Source organism: Phyllostomus hastatus, unplaced genomic scaffold, assembly GCF_019186645.2.
Source record: "Phyllostomus hastatus isolate PE091 unplaced genomic scaffold, TTU_PhHast_1.1 phas_contig_58, whole genome shotgun sequence".
Lineage (NCBI taxonomy): Eukaryota > Metazoa > Chordata > Mammalia > Chiroptera > Phyllostomidae > Phyllostomus > Phyllostomus hastatus.
Window position 1 is genome coordinate 42,979,624 of NW_025333916.1, and position 25,742 is coordinate 43,005,365.

General features: G+C 40.1%; 1 protein-coding gene across 1 annotated transcript in view; it reads left to right on the forward strand.

Moving 5' to 3' along the window:
- The window catches only part of FBXL7 (F-box and leucine rich repeat protein 7), a 335,135-nt gene that overhangs the window by 88,216 nt on the left and 221,177 nt on the right, over nt 1–25,742 (forward strand). The window contains exon 2 of the mRNA XM_045848330.1: nt 6,938–7,027. Within this exon, the coding sequence (XP_045704286.1) occupies nt 6,938–7,027 (90 nt within the window). The remainder of the gene's footprint in view (nt 1–6,937; nt 7,028–25,742) is intronic.

Here is a 25,742-nt window from a genome sequence, read left to right on the forward strand (position 1 = left end):
CTTTCCCTCTATTGTGAAGTCTCTGACTCTGAGCATTCATCTACTAAATCTCTCCCCGTTGGCCTAAAAGAGCTAATGTGCTTTCACTATATGTGTTCACCTTTTTATCCCCCCAAAACTAATATGCACCTGGGTTAGGGATTAAGCCAGATAATCTTTTGAGATATTTAATATTCTTATTCTGTATGTATAGACATTGAAGTCTGGATCAGAGAAGGTAAGAAACTGTTACATAAGATATTAATCAGGAAAATAATATGACCAGCTATTCCCTTGATCTAATTCTGAGATATTGAAAAAAATTCTCTTCCCTTTGGTGTGGACATTTAATGTGAAGTCAGGCTGTCACAGTGCTCCAACAGCAACTTGAAAACAAGGTAACTGAAAGAAACAGGACATAAGTGCCCAAGCACCCGCCACACGAGTCCACGTGCATATTTCTGGATTTCACATCCGAAGTCTGTGGTTGAAATCCACAGGAATTAATTCAGTGCATGTAATCTGGAATCGATACAGGGAGTCAAGTTTGCAGGTGGTTTCTTGGACTCTTAATAATGTTAGAAATCATAGGACCCGTTGATTGATTTTTTTGTCATGTATTGATTGATCTATTTCTCTCCTTACATTCTTCATGTTATCAATAAATCAACATGGAATGTGTGACTGTCTTGTTTTAAATATCTGCATTTGCAGAATCAGTCACTGGGAATGAGAGGAGAGAAGAAACTTATTTTACCTATGGGATTTTTTTAATTAAAAGAGACTTAAAATCCCTGTCTAATAGGATCCTCATTTAATGAACATTCTCCTTCTCTTCAAACCTTGGGAAAACATGGCACACTCTCACAGAAAGCCCAAAGGGAGTGTGAGGGGAATGAAGACCAGCACATTCTTCTGCTAGCATTCCTGGGCTGATCGTGGGTCCCAAGTGACCTTGATGCTCCATCCATCACTAATTTCATGTACTGTGATTCAGAATTATACACCTGTGTTAACGTGTTACATCGTGTTTATCAGCTTCAGTGTGCCAGTTATTCTTCATTTGCTTTGCTAGTTATTTGTATTTGATACCTAATTGTTCACTTGCTCTCATTTGGGCCTTTTAATCCACTTGGGAGGAAATTAATAAAGTGCAAAATTTTGCTTTACCAAAGCTAACAGGCACATTTCTGATGGGCTAAAACCCCCTAACGACCAATAAACAAATACACTTTCATTTGGCTAAGGCACTTAGACAGAGAGTAGAATCATCAACTTTGCTTTTACCTGACGGATTTCTGCCAGATATATAAGGTTTGTGTAATTTAGTTTATATGCACGTATAATATTTGTTTACTATTCTATGTGCATGGAATAGTAAAGCAACAATTAGGGTTTTAAATTTCATTTCTGACTCCCAACACAAACTGGACTGTGACGAAAGGGTCAACAGTAAACAGTGCAGCATGGGCTCCTGCTGGCCTCACATGCAATTGAACACTTAAGAAGCCATAAATGATTCCTTACTCATAATAACTGCCAACAAACCCTGAAAAGTGGGTACAAGTCCCCCATTTTTAGTAGAGGATATAAGTAATTGTTTGTTGTTTGTTTTCATTTCTATCTCATAGATGAAAACAATGATGCTTAGAAAATTTGACAGGTATCCTCCTGATAACGTGTTTAGAAGTGGTAAATATGGAATTTAAACTCATATGAGCCTGACACTGTGATGGACAGTTTCATGTGTCACCTTGGCCAAGGTATAGGACCTAGTCATTTAATCAGACCCTATTTGAAGTTGAGACATGCAGGCAGGCTCTTCTTAATGCAGTAGCTTGTCTTGCAAGAATGTTGTCATACTGCAGATATCTGGTTTTGGCTATTGGAAGCTGAATATCACCCCTGAGTTCCTTCTCTGACATTGAATCTGTAAGTACCCCACCCGCACCGTATGTATACCTTTTCCCTGTCGACCCGAACTTCCCGAAATGGTGGTTTTGCTTCAAGAAATGAGGCAGAAGAATAGAGCATGTTGATAGTATCCAAAATATGAATCCCATTATACTAAGATTTTTTAGTATTTCCTAAAGGTACTATCCTAGCGTTATCTTATGCCCAAAACAGCCCTATGAGGCCGGCATTGGATTCCTCCACTCTGATTATGGCTGCCAAAAGTAAAGCAAAGAGGGCTTTAATGATCGTCCCAACACTAGTAAGTGACGGAGTCAGACATAGACCCAGCTTCCTCACTCTAGATGCTACACCCTACCTGCTGCAGCCGCACCCCCCCCCAAAAAAAAAGCTGGTGATGGACTGTGAAGCCTTATTTAATACCAGATCATATGCAGTCAGTCCCGACTATTTGTGGATTCTGTGTTTGTGAATTTGCATAGTTACTAAAACATAATCGTAACCTCCAAATCAATAGCCTTTATGTCATGGTCGTTTGTGGACACGTGCAGAGCGGCGAGAATTTCTGAGCCATCCAACGTGCGTGGGCCAAGCTGAGGTTAAACGGGCAGCACTGTGCCCCCTTGGGTCAGCTCTCACACTGTGAATGAGCGTCACTTTTGTGACCTATTTCATGCCGCATTTTCCACATTTTGGTGCTTGTTTATGGATGATTTCATTACTTAACGTGGCCCCCCAAGTATCGTGCATAAGAACTGTCTGTTGTTCCTCGGTCGCAGGAAGGCTGTGATGTGCCTTGCTTGTGTCAGATAAACTTCACTTAGGCATGACTTCCAGTGCTGCTGGCCTTCAGTTGAATGTTAATGAATCAACAAAGTATATTGAATCAGGTGTCTTCAAACAGAAACACGTGCATTGGTGACAAAATTGACCAGAGAGACGCAGAATCCTAATCCTGTGTTTTCCCTCAGAGCAAGGGATCCAGCGTTGTTAGTTCCATGTCTGCGGTGACTTGATGGAACATAACTGCTGTGAGTAACAAGAAGGACTGCATTTGAGTCTCTGTTATCTCATTGCCCGTAATCACTCAGTTCATTAATTGGCCAGGCATTTAAAACTGTACTTATCAAAGGGCATACATGCTCAGTGGGGGGCAATATTACCCTCGAAGGGACAAAAACTGAGGGCAAAAACTCTTACGCTTTTTATGTAAAAAGTAGAGCTATACACACTGCACATGATATAATACACAGTATATCTGTGGCATTACAGTTTTATTTGTGAGAGTGATTACAGAAAAATATCTACAGAGTTTCTTTGGGGAGAGGGCAATAACAAAATCTTATGGAAAAACAAAACCGTAAGGCACAATGAAAATATGATGATGTGCCTAATGTGTTTACTGGAGTACACAACACAGCGTGCACTCTCTGTGTTAGCTACTGTTACACATGTTGCTGATAATATTACTTGTTTCCTCCATCTCTTCTTTCTCCACTTACCAGCATTTCTTAAAGTGGAGTTTGTAGTCCTTTGAAGGGTATGCATACAGGTTCTCAGAGCTGTCTGAGAATGTCTTCTGAAATTTGTTATTTTGTGATTTCCTTTTTTTTTTTCCCAATCCTTACCCAAGGTCATTTTTTGTTGCTTTCTTAGAAAGGTGGAAGGGAGAAAGAGAAACATTGATTTGAGAGAGAAGCATGATTGGTTGCCTCCAGGATGAATGTGCCCAGACAGGGGATCATATGCACTCAGACTGGGAATCAAACCCACAACCTTTCAGTTATGAGATGACAGTCTAACCAACTGAGCCACATCAGCCAGAGCTGTGCTTTCTTTCTGAGGATAATCTTAAAAAATAATAAGTGATTGTGTACTAGTTCTACTGGTTCCCCTTTATAACAGAGTCTTGCCACATGGTTTTCTTTTTAACTCTCATCTGAGGCTATTTATTGATTTTAAAGAGAGTAAGTGGGATGGAAAGAGAGAGAGAAACATTGATATGAAAGAAAGACATCAATCGGCTAGGGATTGAACCCACAACCTGGGTATGTGCTCTTACTGGCGGTTGAACCTGCAACTTTTTGGTGTTTGGGACGACGTTCCAACCAACTGAGCCACCTGGGCAGGTCCTGACATACAGTTTTGTTTTCTGAGGAAGGAGCTGTGCTTCAGTGGTTGGGACAATGAGCAGTAAGAGGAGAGCAGACAATAAAACGTGAATGACGCAGTCAGACCAAGTGAAGGTCAGCTGATAGGGCATGCTGTAGCAGGCAGGGCCGTCTGGGTTCTAGAGGAGGAATGCGGTGGGCAGGCTGAGTCCTCATACAGCCCGAGGTAGCACAGACATGTCAGAAGTCAGAGAACACAGGCTTTAGCAGCTAGTACTGTATTTACATTTTGAAAGGCATTTTAATGTCAGCAAAATAACATCATCTGCCACATGAAATTAATGGTGCTAATTGGAATTTTAATGGGTTTTATTGTTTTGTGTATAATTGGTTATTTTGTTTTGGTCTTGTTGAGTCACAGCTAATACATACGGAGTTTATTTCTAGTTTTCATTTGTGCATTGCTAATTAACAATATACTAAAAATAGTTTAAGTCTGTGTATTCGTGGTACACAATAACACTTTTCTTCCAAATTAAAAGGAATGTTTGCAGGTTTGTAGAGTTCTGTAACGGACTCATAGAATCATAAACTATTTGACCTGCTATATACGATTTAGTCCATCCATCTCCCCTATCAGAGGGGGACACTGTCCAAGGTCAAAAAGCAAGGGAGCAGCAGACTGAGGTCAGAGATGAGTTTGACATATTTCTAGCTAGGTACCCAGTCCAACATATCAACACTCTCCAAAGGTGAACCATGCCAGGTAAGTGAGGGCTGCAGAAGCAGGCTAAGCACAAACTAAATGGAGTTTCTGTACCGTATTGGCTAACTGTGCGGAAGGAGGATGAGAAATGGGCAGGGATGATGGGAGTGCAGCCTTGTTTCAGAATCATAAATCACAATGAGCTTCCCTGTCTAGATGATGTCACTTATGAACTTGGATTATTCCATTACTGTCAACATTAGCGAACAAATCCCTGAAACTCTTTAAATCTCCCATTTGTGCTTTTCTACTCTGTTTTCAGACTGTAATCTCATGCCCCCTAACTGGGGTGTTTACCACTGTGTAGGGAAGACTATTGAAAAACAGTGTTTCTCAGCTGCATGTAAGAGTGTTCGTCATTACTTGTGGAACAGAAAGAGTCCATTTGTGATATAACTGGTTAGTCATTATATTCGTTTCATTATATTAGTTTCCTATTGCCACATAACAAATTCCCACCAATTTAGCAGGAGCTTACCATGAGATGCATTCATGAGTTCATTTTTCTTGGGTCAGAACTCTGGGCTGGACGTTTGTTCAGGGTCTTACAAAGCTGAGGTCAAGGCACTGGTGAGGCCTGGGCTTCCATCAGGGGCTCGAGGCCTCTTCCGTGCATGCGTGGGCATTGCAGAATTCATTGCCTTGCAGCTGTAGAAGTCATGATAACTTGCTTCTTCGAGACCAGCAGGAAGTCTTTCTTCTAGATCCCTGTAATGGCTTATCTACTTGGGTCAGACTCACCAAGAATAATTTCCCCTTTGACTAAATTCTGCTCATTAGGAAATTTAATTGCATCTGCAAAATCCTCTTACCATCATCATATTCTATAGCTTTAGTGGCAAGTGGCAGATTCTGCCCATAATCAAGAGGAGCAGATTACCGAGGGCACGGGCACTGTCTTAGCCCTGCTGGGCTACTACAACAAAATACCATATAGACTAGTGGTTTATCACAACAGGAGTTTGATCCTCACATTTCCGGAGGCTGAAAGGTTTGAGATCAAAGTGTCTGTGAGAGCCTGCTTGCTGATTCACAGACCGCCATCGTTTCCCCGTTTCCTCACATGGGCAGGGAGCTCTCTGGCGGCTCTCTTCTGCAGCCCCATTCACGAGGCTGCCACAGCCCTGAACCAGTCACCTCCCAAAGGCTAGTCACCTCCTGATGCTGTCTCTTGGGTGATTAGGTTTTAAACATGAATTTTGGGGGGCATGAACATTTAGTCTGTAGCAGGTACCATGGGAGTCATCTTAGAATTCTGCCCACCACCGTCCTTATTGGCACCTTCCTTACTAGGCACTGCGTGTGGTTCATATTGGTAGACTTGCCGGTGACATTTCGAGAATGTTTAGAGTCATTCTATATGTTCTTGTCAAAAGTCAGAAGGTCAGAAGAGTGGAAACTGAGCTGTCAGCTCAGGTAAGATTATTTAGACTAGGGGTTCTTAACCTTGGCACTATTGATGTTTTGGGCTGGATCATTCTTGATTGGCGGGGTAGCTGTCCTGTGTATTTTAAGATGTTTAAGCAGCATCTCTGCCTCAACCCACTAGTGCCAGGAGAGTACCCTCTCCAGTTGTGACAACGAAAAATCATACCAGACATTGCAAAATGTCCCCTGGCATGGAGAAGCACCCCCAGAATTACTGCATTAAAAAATGAAGCTTTTTTTTTCTTTTCTAAAGAAGAACCTATTAAAACAAGGTATTTGATTTTTTTTTTAAGGTGAGGCAGTTTTTTGGAGCCAGTAGGCTCTTCCTTCTTGGGTAATACCTCATTCTTAGATTTGCATTTGTCATTTACTGGAAGATGTATAGTTTATAGCTGCAAATAAAAAATTAATGCTATAGATGTGTTTCACACATGCACTTTCTTAGTCACATGTACATCAAAATTAGATTACATTATCGTATTTGACTGTGTTTTGTAATCTTGTCTGAGTTTATAGTCCAGTGAGATGGTAATAGGGCTTTAGTTCTGCTCTGACATGGCTCAGGAATTTCCCCAAAGATACTGAATACATAAGGCAAGAAGCCTAATAAACTCCTTTCTTGGTATTATGGCTCCTTTCTTGGAAACAAGCAATGCGGCTTGGTACGGGACAGAGTGAAAGTCACGGTTAGTTCTGAAATTATAAAACTCAAAAGCTGCTCATTCCTGTTTTTTTCTAGGCAAAGGCAGCTCAAGCATCTCATCCGACGTGAGTTCAAGTACAGATCACACACCCACCCAAGCCCAGAAGAATGTGGCTACCAGTGAAGGTAGGCATCTGGTCTTCATTATCTCGTGCCCTCTCTTCCCAGTGCTGGCTATTTTTGGAAGACAAATAAAATGTGTGAGTCTGAGTTCTGTTGTGCTGAGTGGGAGCATATGAATGTCTTAAAAATGAGAAGGCAAACGTTTTCCCAAGTTTCTTTTTCTGTTGTGCTGTGTCACTGCCGACTATGGTTGTTTCCGTGGGGTTGAAGCGTCTTGATTCTAAGGCACATGCTGTGATTTGTCACACTACAGTAGGCTGACTTCGGAGAACCCTTTATGATACCACCTCTCTCTTTTTTTTGGTATAGAAAAAAATCCTTGTGCTAAAGTTGAAGGCTGTGCAAGAACTTTCAGAATAAGCACCCTGGAATTCAGGATTGTGACAATGGCCAGGTCGTCGTCATGTGATTTGTAGAGCTTGAACTAATCACCAATGTTTGAGAGTAAGAAGGAGGTTCATTTGACTATTTACAGAAAAACTGAAAAGTTCTGCCCATCAGGTTGGGGACTGGCCACACTGGTGTTCTTGATGAAGATCTGACTGTATGTAGTCCATGTTGTAATTCCATTGCTTCCCAATAAATAGTTGAGAAGCTTTTGAATAATTGCCTGCTTGTTTGAGTGTGGAAATAATTGTTTCTGTGTTAGTTATTTAGTGGAAAGTTGACCCCAGCATAGAATCAGCTCCTTTTATTTTAATGTTAAACACAATTAAATGACTTCATTTCTGGAGAGTACTTTTAAACTAAGTGTTGAATGAAGGTCCAGTGTTAAGACATTACTGCCGTTTAGAATGAAAGACTGTTTGGGAGATGTCACCTGATTTTTGTGACATCGTGTAAAGCCTGCTTTCCTAAAGAGTACAGTATGTTGTGGAAGCACATTTCCAGTCTTTGTTTCGGAGCCTGAATTTCTGCTGTTTGGGATACGGGGAAGCATGTTCATGGCCTGAAGCCGGCCATCTCAGCTGTTTGACTACTCTTGCTCTGCATCAATTTGTGCGTTAATAATGATGGTGCTCTTCTGCTGTGTTTGTCTTCTCTTGGGTGTTCTTTGACTGCGTGTGTTTCAAGTAGCACTGGTTCCCTTCCTTGGGTAAATTACCCCCAGACTGATGCATAAATAGCTTTTGTAACTGGATTATAGCCTCTTGTGTTGAATGCCTTAGCGTTGTTTTGCTCACATTGTAAAGCAAGCAGATGAGGGTGTTGTCCTTTGTGCAGTGAAGCACCAGGTAGCAATCCAATTTTAATTTTCTGCCTGTTCTTTCAAATGTGGGCATTAGATCATTCTCAAAATTCAGTTAAGGTAATGTGCAAATCAGGTAAATTGATTCTAAACATTCACCTTTGAGGTTTTCATTCTTTGAAGCCAGAGAGGAAATCTATTTAATGTGTTTACGGGCCTCTGCACTCTGAAAGGTATGTTTTGTAAGATTATTACTTTTTTCCACCATTGTTTTACAGTCACTTGTGTCATAGTCCTTTGTCTAATTTGAGTGGCTGTGAAAATAGAAAGTTAAAAGTGCATAAAAGATCCCCTCTGTGCTTCCCTATCCTGATTTAAGTTCTCTTAATGTTTCATTCTGCTTTCCAAAAAGAGAAAATACAAAAGTGTGTGTGCTGTGTCGAAAGGGTTAGGGGAAGGGACTGTGGGACTTAATGCATTTACAAAGTCTTCTTTTTATGTTTCAAAAAATACACTATAGCAATGTAAAATTGTTATTTTATTTTGCTTTTCCTTCAAACGATTTCTTTGGTGCAGGCCCAGCCAACGAGCTGTACATTTCTGTCACAACGCATTCTCTGTTGTGCTGTGGGTGAGACCAGGAGAGAAAAGTGGGAAAATGTCGTGTTCCTGTGAAACAGGATTTTTAGCGACTGGGCTAAGTTATTATGAAATTTTTTTACAGTTTTTAAGTCGAAAAACCCTATCCCTGTGAAAGATGCTCTTCATATTTTTGCATATCTGAAAACCTATAAAAGAAAGTATTGTTTTTTTCTATTTGCATGAATTGTTGTTTACTGTTGTTAATCAGTGAAAAGTTAAAACTGTTAATAATAAATGTGGGGTGGGTATTAGTTACATTAAGATGTGTTTCGGGGATGCTTGCTGCGTAGTTGGGCTGAGAAGCCTGGTCTCCCGCGATGGGAGCACAGCAGCGAAGGCTAACCGATGGTCTCAGCGCACAGGCGACAGAGCCCTGGTCCGCCGTGCGGATGAGCTATCAGGGCATCACATCCTCCGGCCTCTGCAGAGCACATTTCCTTGACGGCAGGCGCATTTCCTCCTACCGAAAAATATGTCTGTGTACAATGCTGGCAAAGAGACAGACGGTGTACTTTGATTTCTTACAGATGCTACAGAGGAGCAAACCTAAAAATGCTTCCCTGGTTCTCTCCCCGCTGTTTTCTAGAGCTATGTTTAACCTTTGATGTTAAGAAAATATTGAGTGAGCGGTGTACTTCTGGAAGCTGTTTAATTATGGTTATTTTCTTCAGTTCCTTGATCCTCTTTAGGATTTTCCACCTCTGCATGCATCAATATCGTCTGCAGGAGGCATGGGCGCACAGGCAGGATCCCCAGCTTTAAGGTCTGAGTGATATTGATTTCTAAGAATGGTATCATTGTGAAGGATGATATTGAATTTTCCTGCACCCATTGAAAATGGTGCCCATACATGTGATAGCTGGGTTGGAAGCATTGTGCAGCGGTGTGGGACTTCTCCCAGACTCCACAAGATAGCTGATGTCACAAGCTTTGTTTCTTACCAGGGAAGGTGTAGGTGACTGCTCTACGCAATATATGCCGGCACGTGAAATGAGGATGTGGGAGCTGAGGGAAAGGGGCAGCACTCACGTAGCCTTCGCTGAACCTGGGGCTGCTGGTAGGAATGGAGATTAACTGTAAACAGACATGAAGGATGTTATTAGGAAGGCGACAATATTCTAAAATTGGATTGTGGTGATAGTTGTCAACTCAGGAAGTTTCCTGAAAATCACTGAATTGTGTGCATGAAAAAGAGCATGGTGGGAGCTGCTGCTTCTGCAGGTCCTTCCATCTTGTACCCAAATCATCACAAACTGTCCTTTGCAAATGCTGCCCGCCCCTTGGGATGAGGTCATAAACAACAGCAAGATGACCTGTTAAGAGGGTGAGTACAAAGTGCAGGGCTGCCACTGAAAGCTTCTCTGAGATACTCTGACCTTGGAGCCAGAACTAGTCTGGTAGCCAGAGTAATGAGTCTTGGGATTAGTGTTTATAGCGCTGTGCATGGTACCTAGTCAGAGTTGACTTATCATAGTACATATCTGAAGATAAGAGAGATTATAGACCCACAGGTTCTCCAAACATTTTTTTTAGCTTTTCCTGGATAACAGGAAAAAAGTATTTTAGCACCCAGCCCTAATGGTTGAGGCATCCCATTCAATCACTCTAGCACAAAGTGGTCAAAGTCATTTTCAACAGGGGCCACATAAATATTGCAGTTGCCTTCAGAGTGCCAAATGTAATTTTAGGACTATATAAATGTAACTACTCCTTACAAGGAGCAAGGAACTTGGTGTTGCTGCAAGGTGCCAGGAGCTTGGTGTTGCTGCAAGGTGCCAGGCCAGGTAAAACAAGGTGGAGGGCCAGATTCAGCCCGCAGGCCTTGTATCTGCCACCTGTGCTCTAGCAAGTCTGTTTCTTTACTAAGGTCCTGTGTTCGTGCTGTTTATCCAATGTTTCAACTAATCTACTTGAGGTCATAAAGCTGTTTCCCTAGGCATGGTGGGCACAGATGGTGATACAATTTGTTTTTATTTTTATTTTTTAAAAGATTTTATTTGTACCTGGCTGGCATAGCTCAGTGGATTGAGCGCGGGCTACAAACCAAAGCATCGCAGGTTCGATTCCCAGTCAGGGCACACGCTTGGGTTCCAGGCCACAGCCCCCAGCAACCGCACATTGATATTTCTCTGTCTTTCTCCCTCCCTCCCTTTTTTTTAAAGATTTTATTTGTTTATTTTTAGAGAGAGGGGAAGGGAGGAGGAAAGAGAGGAAGAGAAACACCGATGTGTGGTTTCCTTTCACGTGACCACTACTGGGGACCTGGCTCGCAACTCTGGCATGTGCCCTGACTGGGAATCGAACCAGTGACTCTTTGGTTCACAGGCCAGCACTCAATCTACTGAGCCACAGCAGCCAAGGCACAATTTGGTTTCAATACAAGACAGAATGGCATCTTTGACCTAATAATAGTGTTTTGGTTCAAAGTCTCATACACAAATTCTGCATATCCTAATTTTGTGACTTTAAAGCCACACCCCTTTTTAAAGAATTGGTGGCCTGTAGTGCTTTGTCCCTAATAAGTGACACAGACTTTAATGCCCGTTATATTTCTTGTGACCATTTAAGTTCTTGGTATCCTGACACTATAGGGGGTATGGGTTCAAATGTAGAAAGCTGTAAACTTTCCATTTTTCCAGACAAAATCTACGTTCCAACATCTTAAGCCACAGCATAATTCTTTACAGTTGTGTTAGTATTGTTTTTCTTCCATTTTTTTCAGTCATATTCATCCACACAGTGTTCTCTTGTACTGGAAAGAATGGGCTTTGACCTTCAGCTCTGAAAGTCACATCCAGCCCATGGCTGGAACGGAGCACACAGCCGCCAGCCTTGGGCAGGAGCATCTGGGTTGGGTTACATCATGATGACTCTTCCCAGAGACAGCGAGCTGAGCCTGGACTCCTCTCACGGACGAGAGGGTGTGTGGATATGGCTTTAAGGGCAGCATCCCAGCAACTCAGTCCTCTCTCCAGCTGGAGGAAGGTGAAGCGGTTAGTTCAAAGACCAACTACAATTGCCTGATGAAAAGTCAGCTTCATCCAGTTGCTCTTTAGACATATTTAGGTTCAGATATTGAATTCATTGACCACATAGTTTATAGATGTGATGGCTGTGTATAAATGTTGGTTGTCAAGCAAGACACCCATAGAATCATAGGGTTTTTAGAGCTACAAAAAGACTATTTTCTGATCTAATATAATCATTGTACAAAGAAATACCTGTGGCACAGAGAAACAAAAACATTTGCTCTAGATTAGACTTCTAACAAATTGTCAAGCAGGAATTTGACACTGGAGTGTTCTGGGGAGGGACAGTCAAATTAGGAAAAAGCATAGCCTTTAAAAAAGCAGTTCCCTTCTGAGCATGAAACTAGTTAATTCTCTTTTGTCCACCTGATTTCTAGCTGCCTAGTTTGAGCTGTTTACAGAGCTGGGGCAGGGTGTTCTGAAGCATTTGAGAAAGATTGTTGAGCCCAAGGAGATCAGTCATTCGGATGGGAACTACTTCTTCAATGGTAAAAGGATCTTAACCTACTTGAGTAGATTAGCTTCTTAGCTAGAGATGGAAAAACTGCTTTGAAGACAGTTCATGGTTTTAAAATACCTTTCCATAGATTTGCTTAATAGTACTTTGTGAAATTGCCCATTTAATCAACTCCCTGAAAGGAGTTCATTTTAAAATGTTTCATTTGACCCATGTGAAATGAGTTGATTTGTGAAAATATGTGGTAATATTCTTTTCGTGGAAGCTAAAAATCACCAGTTTATTTATATAGTCATGGGTTCTCATGTTTTCAGTGCCCAAATTAGAGCAATTTTAAATAGAGTTATTTGGAAAATGCTTAGCCATCTGGCTTTGTTTTTATTCTCATTGTCTTCCTTGTATCATCTTCTTTCTACTTCTTAAGTGTACTCTTCAAACAAAAGTCACATGAATCACTCAGGAAGAAAAGGATGATGCTTTTAACTCAAGTTGGATTCTGTTTTCCAAAAAGCTTCTTTGACTACCCCACAAATTCACCATTTTTCGGAGTGCATTATTTCGTGCTCTTACAAGAGCATTATTCCATTTGACTTTGTTTCATCCGTCCTCACACTTTTTTTGAGATGTAGATATAAAAGTTTCCATTTGGCAGATGAAACAGGGAGGAGACTTGGAGAGAACTGGGGTGGCCCAAAGTCGAATAACCTTAGCAAGTAGCAAAGATAGGCTATGAGCTGTGATATCTAAGATTAATTTTTAATGCCTGCCTTATAAATATCATGCAAATCTACTGAGAATTTTATACTAATTATTTTTATAAGTTTATATAAAAGTAGATGTTGAAAGTACTTAGAGAAGTTCCTTTTCAAATGCCATCTCATAATTGTGTCTATGTTGCCAACAGTATATACAAGGGGACACTTTCATGACCTATGTATAGTTTATAAATTGACTTTAAATCCTTAGTTATAAAAAGCAAAAGTCAAGATTCCAAGCTGATTTTATATTGGGGGTTGGTTTTAGAGGTACCATAACTATGCCCTTAACATAGACACCAGATAGACTTGGGGTTTGAAACTGATATGTAAGTTAATCATAATGTATGGTCTATAGTGTATGTAATACAAGAGTACTGCATAGTTGCATTGCTTGTTTCCTTTTAAAACTGAGCCAGGGAATTATTCTTTAATTTGAAATGTACACAAGTAGAAGATAGCAACCTTAGAGCATGAGCCTTGAAAGACTGGTGTGTACCTGGAAGTAGTCAATTACAATCAAATACTCTATGTGTGATGCAGAAGAAGATAGAGTGAAAACAGATAATGTAGGAAAAGGGAACAAAAGCAAAGAACTGGAAAAAGAAAATGACATTAAAGAAGTGTCTTTTAAAATAGTTACAAAATGACACCTATTTTAATTGGAAGTTTGGGCGGGGTACCTTCAGAGGAGAGAGATTCTAAAGTATGAAATATAGTGTTAGGAGCTTTTAGTCTTCGCATGTGGAAGGGGATGACTGATTATTACAAAGATTTGTTTCGCCTTTAAAAATTAACATGTCAACTTTAAACTATCTCTGAACATTTCAGGATCTTTGAGGAAAGCTTTTGAGAGGCTTTAGCTGAAGCTTAATGTGTTTTGGTAATTAAATTAGCAACTCACTGCTTTGTCACCAAACTTCTTTCATTGTTTAAGCTACTGCCTAATTGCAAGTTAGGTGACTTTTGAAAAATTGCACCGATTACAACTGGTGGTTTAGGCACGTGACAGAAGCAGTCTGCCCAGTCCAGTAAAGAAGTCAAAGTTGCATCTGATGATGAGTTTAAGCAGTGGAGAGCTTCTCAGCTCAGTATCCACAAAATTGTTATATAAGCCTACAAATAGACAACGAAATCCTGATACCCTCTCAGACTCAAGAACTAAGTTTAATTTCTTAAGGGAATTATCTTCCCAAATGAATCATCCAGAATGGCAAAAATGTCATTTAATAGGCTCAGAAGGAAGTTTGGTTAAGGGCATCTTAAAGTACTACTTGAGATACCCAGAATCTCTCAGTGTCTTTATGTAGAGCTGGGAGAGAGAAAAAAGTCAGAGCTTTAATATTCTAATCTCATGGACAAATTATTCTATGTTTATTTCTTTCACCTACATTTTGCCATTTGCCGAAAAGCGCTCAATAAATAATCAATATATTCCAGGGATAGGCATTCTGATTCATGTAAGTACCGCTAAGTCTATTTGTAATGAAGGCTTGGATTATCCCTAAGATTTCTTATTGGTACCTTTAGGAATTTAATTCAATGGGGATTGATTAAGGGATGTGATCCAGGTTCAAATACATGTTTGGCACTTACAGGGTTCACAGTGTCTGTCCTTCCACATGTGTTTTCTCTTCCTGGAGGAATCTTCAGAACTGGTCTTGGGTTTACTCAGATGGATTTAGGTGGAATGTCCACCCTGTAGCTTCTGAGTCCCCATCCTTGCCTCTCGTCTTAAACAGGCATCCTTCACGATATCCTGCTGTTTGCTCTTTGGTTCCCTATGGGATTTGACTTCATGGCAGGATCTACTGCTTCCAGAACTTTAGCAATTGCTGGGGGATGTAACTACTTATGAAGTAGTTAAAGAGTAATACTAACTTGGGGTGATAGGAAACTGTGTCCCAAGTGATCAGAAGAAGTGCTATTATTGGTAGAGGAAGAAGGATAAGCCTGGGGTGGGGGAGTTGGGGATAGGCCTCCTGGTGGCCTTGGACTTGGCGTTTTGCTGTGTGAGTAGAAGGTGGAAGGGTGGAAGGATATCGTGTGGTGTGTAAGGATGTGAGGAGTTGGAGAAAGTCATCTGGGTTCATGTGGGGGACAGTGGGGGCTTCTAAACAGACCCCCTCTCACCTCCCAGAAACTTTGAATAGGTTTACAAGTGCTTTGAACATCCAGTGTTCACTAAACCATTCAGTAGAAAGCGGCTGCCCAGTCTTTGTACCAGGTTTTCGGTGGATCACATGTAGTTGGAGACGTCAGTGGCAAACAAGGTGTCACTCTGTGACGCTCTGCACTCTGCCACCTTTCTCTGGGCCTTTGCAGGATTTACACTAATGGGAAGGCTTCTGCGCTGATCTAAGGCAAAGGGGCATGTGGAGGGGGTTGTGTAGCCATGTTTTAGAATAAACGTCTTGATACTGGAAATATTTGACCTTTACAGTGGCGGACACAGTCTGACCTTAAAAATCAGGTTAACATGTGTGTTTACTTCCTCTTTGACTAGGAAATAACTTACCGAGGATAAACTAACTTCCTCAGGAAGTCCTCACTTCCCAAGGCTGTAGGACTAATTAATGAGTAATGAGAGAAAAACACTTCAGTTGTAAAGCACGTTCCTCTACGTCCTATATACTTACTAAGCATAGCAAATCCACATTATGGAGGGAATCGTGTATAAATAACTTAGACATTATCTGTAATTATTAAGAGATAAGTAAAGGATTGTTATAAGAATAGTCTGTGGGAAGCAGATAGGAACACAGTTATTTATAAATGGAATTGGGAGGATTTCTACTGTCTATGTTGCGGACTGCCCTCCAGGGTGAGGTGGGCCGCCTGTGCACTGAAGGGCACTTGTTCTTACACGTTTCTGCACGTGTTTTGAGTTTTCAGATGTGGGCTTTAGAAAAACAGATTTCTCTCCACAGTAGAGAGATTCTGGCCGGTAAAAGAAGGAGACGCAGGGGGTACCCAGCAGATGGAAGGGGGAGATGCATGGGAAGATGCATGGGAAGATGGGGGGTGGTAGAACTGGAGAGACGTTTCAACACTGTGAGGAGTAGGGCTCCTAAGGTGACACCTTCCTGCGTCCCCAAAAATCTTTAGTCAATCTTTTCTAAAGTCACAAAATGCTTGGCGGGGGTGGATTTCCTGTGGAAATCAGTGAAGGGCTGGATTTCAAGACTTCATTTGCCTTTTTTTTGTCATCACCCAACTTAAAAAGATAACAACAAAAGCAAGCTTCTGAGGAATTTGTCAATTAACACTCCCCTACAATTACAGTTAACACAGGCTTAAGCATTCTATTATTCTTATATTTTATTGTATATAACAGCTTTTTATATACCATATTAACTTAGTATTTATATTAACTTTTCTCCTTTGAGTCTAATTACAAACACATTGTTTCAATTATTAATATTTATTCTTTTCTTTGATATTTGACTTTCACAACTTCTTCTGTGGAAAACCTTTAAGAATCTCCTTTGTCCTTTCAGCACAGACAATCATGCTGTAAAACAATCCTTACTTTCTGACCACAAAAGAATGTTCCAGATCCACTCTACTTTTTTTCCTGCCCAAGGCACAAAATCAGTCATGCCCAAAGAGTCTGGGACCTTTTAGTGGAGAAATGTGTTCAAGACGTAAATCTTGGAATCAAGCAAAGGGTTCCTGTGGTGGGCTCACTTTTAGTGATGTTAGAGATGGAGAAAAGTGCATTTTTTAAGGAACGAGTACACATTGATTTTATCAATTTATAGTATTATAAATTATAAATTCCTGCACTTTAATTATATTCCTATAGTATGAGGTTTCATTTGCCAATAAGAATTTCAATTATTCAGCAATAAAAGGTGTAATTTATGTAGGGCCTTCCCCATCAGGTCTCCAAATGTTCCCAGACATGCATCATCTGGTGCAGAGACAAGTAGTAGGCCACAGCTCCATCAAGACATCCACTGTGCACGGGCTGAGAACCAAAATGTCACAGGTTCAATTCCCAGTCAGGGTATATGCCTGGGTTGCAGGCCATGACCCCCAGCAACCACACATTGATATTTCTCTCTCTCTCTTTCTCCCTCCCTTCCCTCTCTAAAAACAAATAAATAAAATCTTTAAAAAAAAGATATCTACTGTGTAAGAGTTTTGTGTATGATTTCCGCTGAGACTTCCATTGTGTTATTTCTGCAATTGCTTGAACTTCTTTGAGGGGAGGACAGTGTTTTATCTAGGTTTGTATATCCAGTGGCCTCCACCATATTTGATATATAATAAACATTTGGTAACTGTTTACTGAATAAATGAATGGGTTCTTATTCGAGATTTTGAGAAGGAGTAGCCCTCTTGAGTTTTCCAACTGTAGTCATAAAGACTGGGATTCTTAAAAGCTTCGCAAAACCAAGGTGATATATTAGACATATAGTTCCTTTTCAGAAAAATAAAGAGGAATGCTATTATTAGGGGAACTGAAGTCACATGATGGGAATAGTTCCATAAATTTACTTTTGGTTGCCTTCTGCATTAGGGAACAAGTAACTTCTCTAAGTAGAATAGATACGTTGGAAGGAAGATGGAAGAGAGGATATTTCTAGTTTCTATGTTTTCATTTGTTTTAATAATTTTATGCCAAAAGAAGTTGTCTATGAATACTTACTCTATAAATAACCATTTTCTCTCAGAGAATTTTTGAGATCACCAAAGAAGATAAATGTAGAAATTTAGAATTCTAGGCCTTTTCAGCCTCCAGGCCTTAATTTTAAGGGCAAAGCAAAAGTATTTTTTCCCCTCACCTATTTAATTTTATTAAATCCTTTTTTAATCTCTTAACCTCATTGCATTGAATTGTTTCAATTCTTCATTTACTGATATCTTAAAGTACCAAATTAGAACCTGTGGTTCTTTAAATAATGAAATTGGAGAAGTAAGTTTCATTAAATTGGCACAAAATATGGCTGTCCAGCTAACAAACGTGTTTAGATTTTTGGGGGTTCAATGGTTGTTATGAAGAAAATGTTAGAAAAAGAATTCCTAAAGGAGAAAATAATATCTTTTTAAGAAAGGAATTAACTTGAAACCAACCTTGACCTCAGATTATCTCTTGCTAGCTACATGCTATTTCCTAAAAACTGAGAAACTATGAAGTTGCATGTTTTGCTTAGCTGGATAAAGTTCATATGGTTTGTTTAGCTGGATTAGGGCTGGTCAACAGAGATTGGACAGGGAATTCATATAATCTCAGAGATTTACAAAGAGCTAAGTTCTGGTCAAGGGATACATTTGGAAGATGAAGTAAGAGGGTGAACTCTTAAATGAGAGAAGGGAAAAAGCTGTGAAAGAAAATTTTGTGATTTTTTAAATTTTCTATTTATGTGTGACACAAGTTACTTAGCTTTAATTTTCTCCTCTGTAAACTAGGAGTAATAATATTAATTTCATGTGTCATTGAGAATTAAGTTTAAAAGATATATACATATCTATACCTATATAGATTTCTATATCATGAAGCCCTTGCATATTAGTTGGTTTAGTTTCATCAGCTTAATCACAGCCGCTTTATGTAAGTTCCATATCCTACCTTGTTCTGGGACAGGAAGATTTTGTATGGAAAAGTCTTTCTTAAATGAATTCAACATAATTCCCATGGAAACCCACTAAGATTTTAATTTGAAAACTGGAACAAATTCTACTTTCTTTACCTGGAAGAATAAATCTACCGTATGTGGACATGGAATTTAATTTAATTACATATGTATGACATTATGTATGTTGAATTACTTAAGTACATTGAACCCATTTGTTGAGTGAATCCATCTACACATGAGGATATCCAGGAAATTTTTGGAAATGAGTAATGAGAGTAACATTTTCTTGATGTCATAAAAATATATTATACACTTACAAATATTTAAGAAATATGGTAGGGTAGAGTTCAGTGTAATGGGTCAGAGGGCTCAAGGTGGACTTAATTACAAATGGGAACTAAGCAGCGTATGAGAAATTCAGCGTATGAGAAAGAAGGCCTTATAAATGGATAAGGGAGATAAGCTTGGTAGATACATCCTAATGCTAGCAGGAAAATCAGCTTCTCATTTTAGAAAGGAACATGAGGGCTCTAATGTGTTTCTGATGCCAAAATAAAATTCTTGTTGGATGAAAGATTTAAGTGTTCTAATTAAATACAATGGGTTTTTATATATATTCTTGAGGTAGAAGAACCTTTCAAAGCATAAAAACAAAAGTTTCCAGAAAGCTAAAGAAGTCACCAGCACATGCCTGAGTAGTGCAAGCTCTGGGGGGTAGAAAGGATCTTTCTATTGTTAAAAATGTATGTCTTTCCATTTAGCAAAGTTCAACACAAGTTTGTTTTTTATTGCTTGATTTCTTAGAGCTTTTGATGTGTTAGTGTATGTTGTTAATCTTCAAATAGTGTATTTTATTTCTCAAACAGCTTTTATTCTGCACAAGCAGGAAATGCTGACATATGTGAATCGAAAGTCTTGACAAATGTGTACATACTTTGACCTAGAAGTTTCACAGTAGGAAATCACCTTAAAAACATAAATTTATTTGTAGATTTATGCTTCTTAATTTTCATATTATAAAAATGTTGATAAAATATTGAGATATTGGAATGTCAAAGCCCTGTTTAGCTATTAAAAACATACAGTGTATTAGCAATTTTTAATGATGTGAGAAAATATGTATGAGAAATGCAGATAATTAAGTAGCATTTCCTAGGTGATCCCACTTGTGCATAGGATTATATCTGAAAAAGAAAATATTTGAGGGGACATATTTCAAGATGTTATCAACAGTTATCACTCAGTGACATAATTATAGATTTTTCCCAGTATTGTCCAACTTTCCTTGTTGTTACAAAACAATTTATTGAAAATTCAAGTTGGTTCTTTTTTAAGGGCTGAAAATGTCTCTTTGACTAAATGCTTTTGGAATTTTATTAAATGTAATATGACCCAAAATTCAACTGTTGGACTTTTTTTGTTATTGGTTGAGACTTTTGAATAAAGATCCACCTTGCTGTTTTGCACCCCCAGTACTCAGATATGTACTCAGTACCATCTATGCAGTGGTCCCTGGCTTTCATGATTTTTAAAAATAATCCATTTAAGGACATTTCTTTTTTCAACACAATTTTTCTCCTTTATATTCATTCATTCACAAACTAAGGTCCCAGTACATTGCATGTATTCTGATGTATTCTGTATTCATTTACTCAGTCGTTTGCTGACTCATCAAATATTTACTGAAAGTATTATGCCTGGGGAATGGGGACTCCTTGGCGAGCCAAGTAGACACAGACCTGACTTTCTGGAGCTTTTCATTTTGCAGGGACACAGATATTCTCTGATCTCAAAAATCCCCCTGGCTGGTGTAGCTCAATGGATTGAGCATGGGCTGCAAACCAGGCATCGCAGGTTTGATTCCCAGTCAGGGCACATGCCCAGGTTGCAGGCCATGGGCCCCCAGCAACCGCACATTGATGTTTCTCTCTCTCTCTTTCTCCCTCCCTTCCCTCTCTAAAAATAAATAAATAAAATCTTAAAAAAATAATAAATTATACACTAAGAATGTATCCTTCAATACATGCCTAGAAGTAAATATTTAAGCTGAGATCTGAATGATGAACAGGAATTAGCCAGGTGATTATTTAAGCGAACGTCTGTGTTTGGGGAAGTGTGATGGAGTGGGAGAGCTGTATTCTAGTTGTCTATTACTGTATAACACGTTACCCTAAAATTGAATGCCTTCATGTCCTGCTGATATGGTAATACATTACTGCTAACTTAGTGACTTAATACAACACAAATCTATTATCTTACAGTTCTGATGGTCAGATGACCTACCTGAGTCTCAGAAAGCTGAAATCAAGGTTTTGGCAGGGTTGTGTTCCTTCCAAAGTCTCTGGGGGAGGATCCGTTTCTTGCATTTCCCAGCTTGATTCATAGTCTGATTCTTCATCTTCAAAGCCAGCAGCATAACATCCCCCAATCTCTCTCCCTCTCACTCCGCTCCTTCTGCTTTCCTCTTGTAAAGACCTTTGTAGTTACTTTTGGCCCATTGGGACAATCGAGGGGAATCTCACATCTCAAAATCTCGAATGCAATCACATCAGCAGAGTCCCTATTACTGTGCAAACTAACATGGTCACGATTCTGGGGATTAGGACGTGGGCATCTTTGGGGAAGCCGTTATTCTGCCTTTGACATTTAGTGACTTAACAAACATTTTATCATATCCCACAATTTATTTTCAGTCAGAAATATGGGCTTGACTGTATTTCTGTGGCTCCATGTGGAGTGGACTGAGGACACTGGTAGTATTCAGCTGGTGGATAAGATGGTCTAGAGGTGTCCAACCTGAGGCACACGGGCCCCATGCGGCCCAGGAGGGCTGTGAATGCAGCCCAACACAAAATCATAAATTTACTTAAAACATTGTGACATTGTTTTGTGAATATGTGTCACATTATATTTAATGTGTGGCTCAAAACAACGGCTCTTTTCCAGTGTGGCCCAGAGATGCCAAACGGTTGGACATCTCTGGTAGAAGGTCAACAGTGGGTGCCTGATCCTTGACTTGGATGACTGGGCTGCCTATTGGAGAGCCTGCATGTGACCCCTCTGGCAGGATGGTTTCAGGGTACCTGGACTCCTTATGTGGTTGCTGAAGTTTCCAGAAAGAGTGCTTTAAGAGGCAGGAAGTGTTGATGCCTGTGTTCAGATATTGGCACACCATCACATCTGCCATATTCTGTTAGTCACAACAGTCACAGAGCCATTGACCCAGCACTCTATCGGATGAATGGTGATATATTTGCAGCTGTTTCGAACTCACGGGGTGGACGAGTGCTGGTGCAGAATTCCATGATGAGAGATGAATGTGTGGGAAGGCCCTGGACCTGGAGGGAGCTCAGGGCTTTTCTGAGCAATGTCCTGTGTATATTTGCAACACAGTAGCAAAGGAGAGAACTGATGACTCTGGAGTAGGAGGCAGACCAGTTCTTGCAGGGGCTTCTAGACCACGTGTGTGTTATGGATTTATTCTAAGAGCAGGTAGGAGCCCTGGAGGACTATGAGCAGGGACAGACCTGCTCTGGCTGCTGTATGGCCCTGGAGTGGGCACTGAGGGAAGCCCACTGGGAGAAAGTCTGTTGTAGGCCAGGTAAGAAATAACAGTACTTGGGATGGATATGGTTCTGACTCATTTTCAGGCAGGTTTTTTTTTTCTAGCAGTTTATCATAGAGGAGTGATCATCAAAGTGTGGTCTGTGATAGTCTGTGAACTCTTTGTCTATATCAATCTAAATGCAGAAATCACGGGCCATTAGCACCCGGTATAACAACTTACCATGCTGTAACACCCAAAGGGGTGAGTGTGGACTTTTATTTTATGTTTTTGTTTTTTCAGTTTTTCCTTTTTTCCTTTTTGTTGCATGTTACAAAGTATTCCTATGAATTAGGAATTTGAAAACATTTTGGTTTTTTCCACCTCATAGACTGAGAAGCAACTCTCCTAGAAAACAGTCTGTTACCTCAGCACGTTTCATATCCTCCCTTCGTGTCTCCCTTGGGTGCCCTGGCCTCTTCTTATGGAAAAGGAACACCTACATCTACACATGCAGGGTTTCTCAGACTGAACTAGAGGTCAGCCTCATTCCAATTTGCTCAATTAATATGTGATGGTTGAGGTGCTGAATACAGCAATTTTTAAATAATCTGTTAAAGTTCCTGATATGACCGCTATTTCATAAAAATCTTGCCAGCATTTGCTCACCATGTCTTTCGTCTTTGCCTTGTAGAATGGTGTTCTCCCGGTGTGTTAACCACGCACGAAGACTTCTTGCTCACAAGTGACTGGGCCAGATTTGTGGTTGGCAAATACTAGAAAAAAACAGATTAAAACAGAAAATCATTTACAAATTAATATGTGAGGTGTAAATGTTTTCTTTTAACTCAAAGTATATTCCTCTTTTAGGCTTTTGAAGTTAGCTTAAAACCTTCTCTTTGAATATATGACAACACATTGGAGTTTGCAGAGTTTTTCTTACATAGGTAATACAGCAATGTATCCTTTGTAATTTTCAGTTTTGATACTTTTAAACTTGTTAGGATGAAAGACACTTTTATTTTTTCAAAAGTAACACACCAAGAGAAAGAATTGGGAGGGATACAATATAAAAGTGATATTTTACATACTGAATTGGAAATCTATCTATTTGACATTAAAAATAACTCATGTTTATTATAGTAAAAGGAGAAAAAAGCCAAAACAGTAATTGTTTGCAAGTACTGGATGTATGAATGACACAGCCTTATGTCGTAGCAGTGAGAAAAGATGAGTGATGGGCCGCCCAGCTTCTCAAACATGTTCATTTTCATTCTGCTGATAGAGAGCATCTGATAAATTCAGACACTCTTTGCTGATACTTTTTATCTCTCAGAAGTTAGAAAACATCATGATGGGAAAGGTTATAAAATAAAAAACTAAAAAATGAAATTCTAATAATTTAATTGAGACCATTCCCAATGAGCAGAATTTGGAGCCAGTGTGAATGGATCTCTTACAGGCTCAGATTTCTAAACCCCAAATAAAGGGGATAAAGACAGGTGCGGAATCGAGGGAAAAGTGATGCAAAATCTTTAAGAATAGTATTAATAGATGAAACACCACAAATGGGCTGAGACAGGCAAGAATGCCAAAGCAGAAAACTGCACAACAGCACGTTGTTTGAAGTTTTGTAGGAAAGTGAAGCGGAAGCATGTCAAGGAAAGCCGGAGGCAGCGGCAGAAGATCGTGTCATTCAGCAGATGACAGAGGGAAAGCAGAACAGTACAAACTTGGCCTTCAGTGCTTTCAGTAGCAAGGAGCATGTCTTTATAGATACTGAAAGGCATAAAGGATATCAAAAGCTAATCATTCTGCAGTGCACAGTTCTAAGTGTGTTGCATGTATCTAGCTATCTATCTATCTGTCTATCTATCTATCTATCTATATCTATATATATATGAATGAATTCATTTAACCTCAGACCCGATGGGGTAGGTGCCAGTATTCTAACCATTTTAGAAGTAGCATACTGGGCCAGAGAGCAAACCTGTTTGGTTAGTGTGATGCAGCTGTTAAGTGATTTGAATTAAGGAACATTTTTTTTCTGGATGCCATTCTTCACAATAAAGCTCTATGATTTAAAATTACAGCCAACCAAAAGTAATGACATATTTTTTAAAGAATCTGTAAAAAATGAGTGCAAGTCAACAAGATGGAGTCAACACAGCACAAAGGACTAAAAGAACTGGAGATAAAACAGTGACCTGATTTCGAAGGATGGGGAAAGTGCAAACTCTTCAAATCACCGCCTGTTCAGTCTGTTTCATTTACCCAGCTAACCCAATTTACCCCCTGCTTTGTGTCAGGCACCGTGTAGAGCGGCGAGGATAAGAAGCGGCAGAGTGGTGCCATCCTCCTTGCCCTCCAGAAGGACAATCTATGGCAAAGACAAAGAAATGAAGGAGATCTTTAATTCTCTTTCATGTGTTACTTAAGAAACCGAGGTAGACTCGGAGGGAGGAAGGCTCAGTGGTGCCTGAGGAAGTGAATCTTTCTGAAGCTCCACAGAAGAGCTGGTGTTTGATCTAGGCTGTGCTTGGTGAGAGGTACACAGTGGGAATTGGAAGAAGGAGTCATGCCCGCATGTGGCAAAATGCTCAGAGTGCGAATGCTCCAGGAAGCTTGCGAACATTGGTTGGTCACCCAGTCCCGGGCTAGTGAATCACCCAGCCTAGGATCCAGGACCAGCAGCAGGAATCCTTGTGAACTTGGTAGAGAAGCAGAATTTCAGGCTTCACCCCAGACCTTTCTGACCTGCATTTTAACAAGTTTTCTGGGGGCTTCCCAGGTACATTAACGTTTGAGAAAACACTGTTGCGAAGTGTGTGATTCCAGGCTTTAGTGCACGCAGGAAGTGGTGCCTATGGGTGGGGGGTGGAGTGCTAGAGTGTGGGGGACAGAGGGGACTGACAAATATGTCTCACACGTCAGGCTGACGTCAGACTGTATCCCAAGGGCGATGATGACCTATCGCAAAATCTGAGCTCAGCTGCGCAATAGTGTTTATGCCCAGTCCTTGCAAGGCCGTCTGCATACTAACCTGTTTGTAGGATCCAAAAGCTGTGTTTCTGCAGTGTTTGTAGAAGGTAATATTCCAAAACCTGTGATACTGGATAACAAGTTAAGAATTAAACCAGTCCTGTGGCACTCTCCTTCTTATTGCTCTGGACCTTAAAATACAATGAGAGCGTTGGAAACCAATGTTTGACTTCTCTGCCTAGTCTTGTTTTTCCTGGCCCATTCAGAAAACGATGCTTCAGTGCAGTCTCTCAATAAGGACAATTATTTTGTATTTTGATCATTGAAGATCCCTCATGTCTTGAGAAATATGTTCATGAATAATATCGAGGGAGGCTTGTATTGCGTTATCTCTAACACTCTAATAATTTATCCTTCAATGTTCAAATTGTGGAATTCACCTGCTTCTTCATGTCTGGAAATGTCTTCAGGACTGAGCTGGGCTTTGGACTCAGGACAGCCTGTACACAAAATCAGGCCCCATGATTTGTTGGTT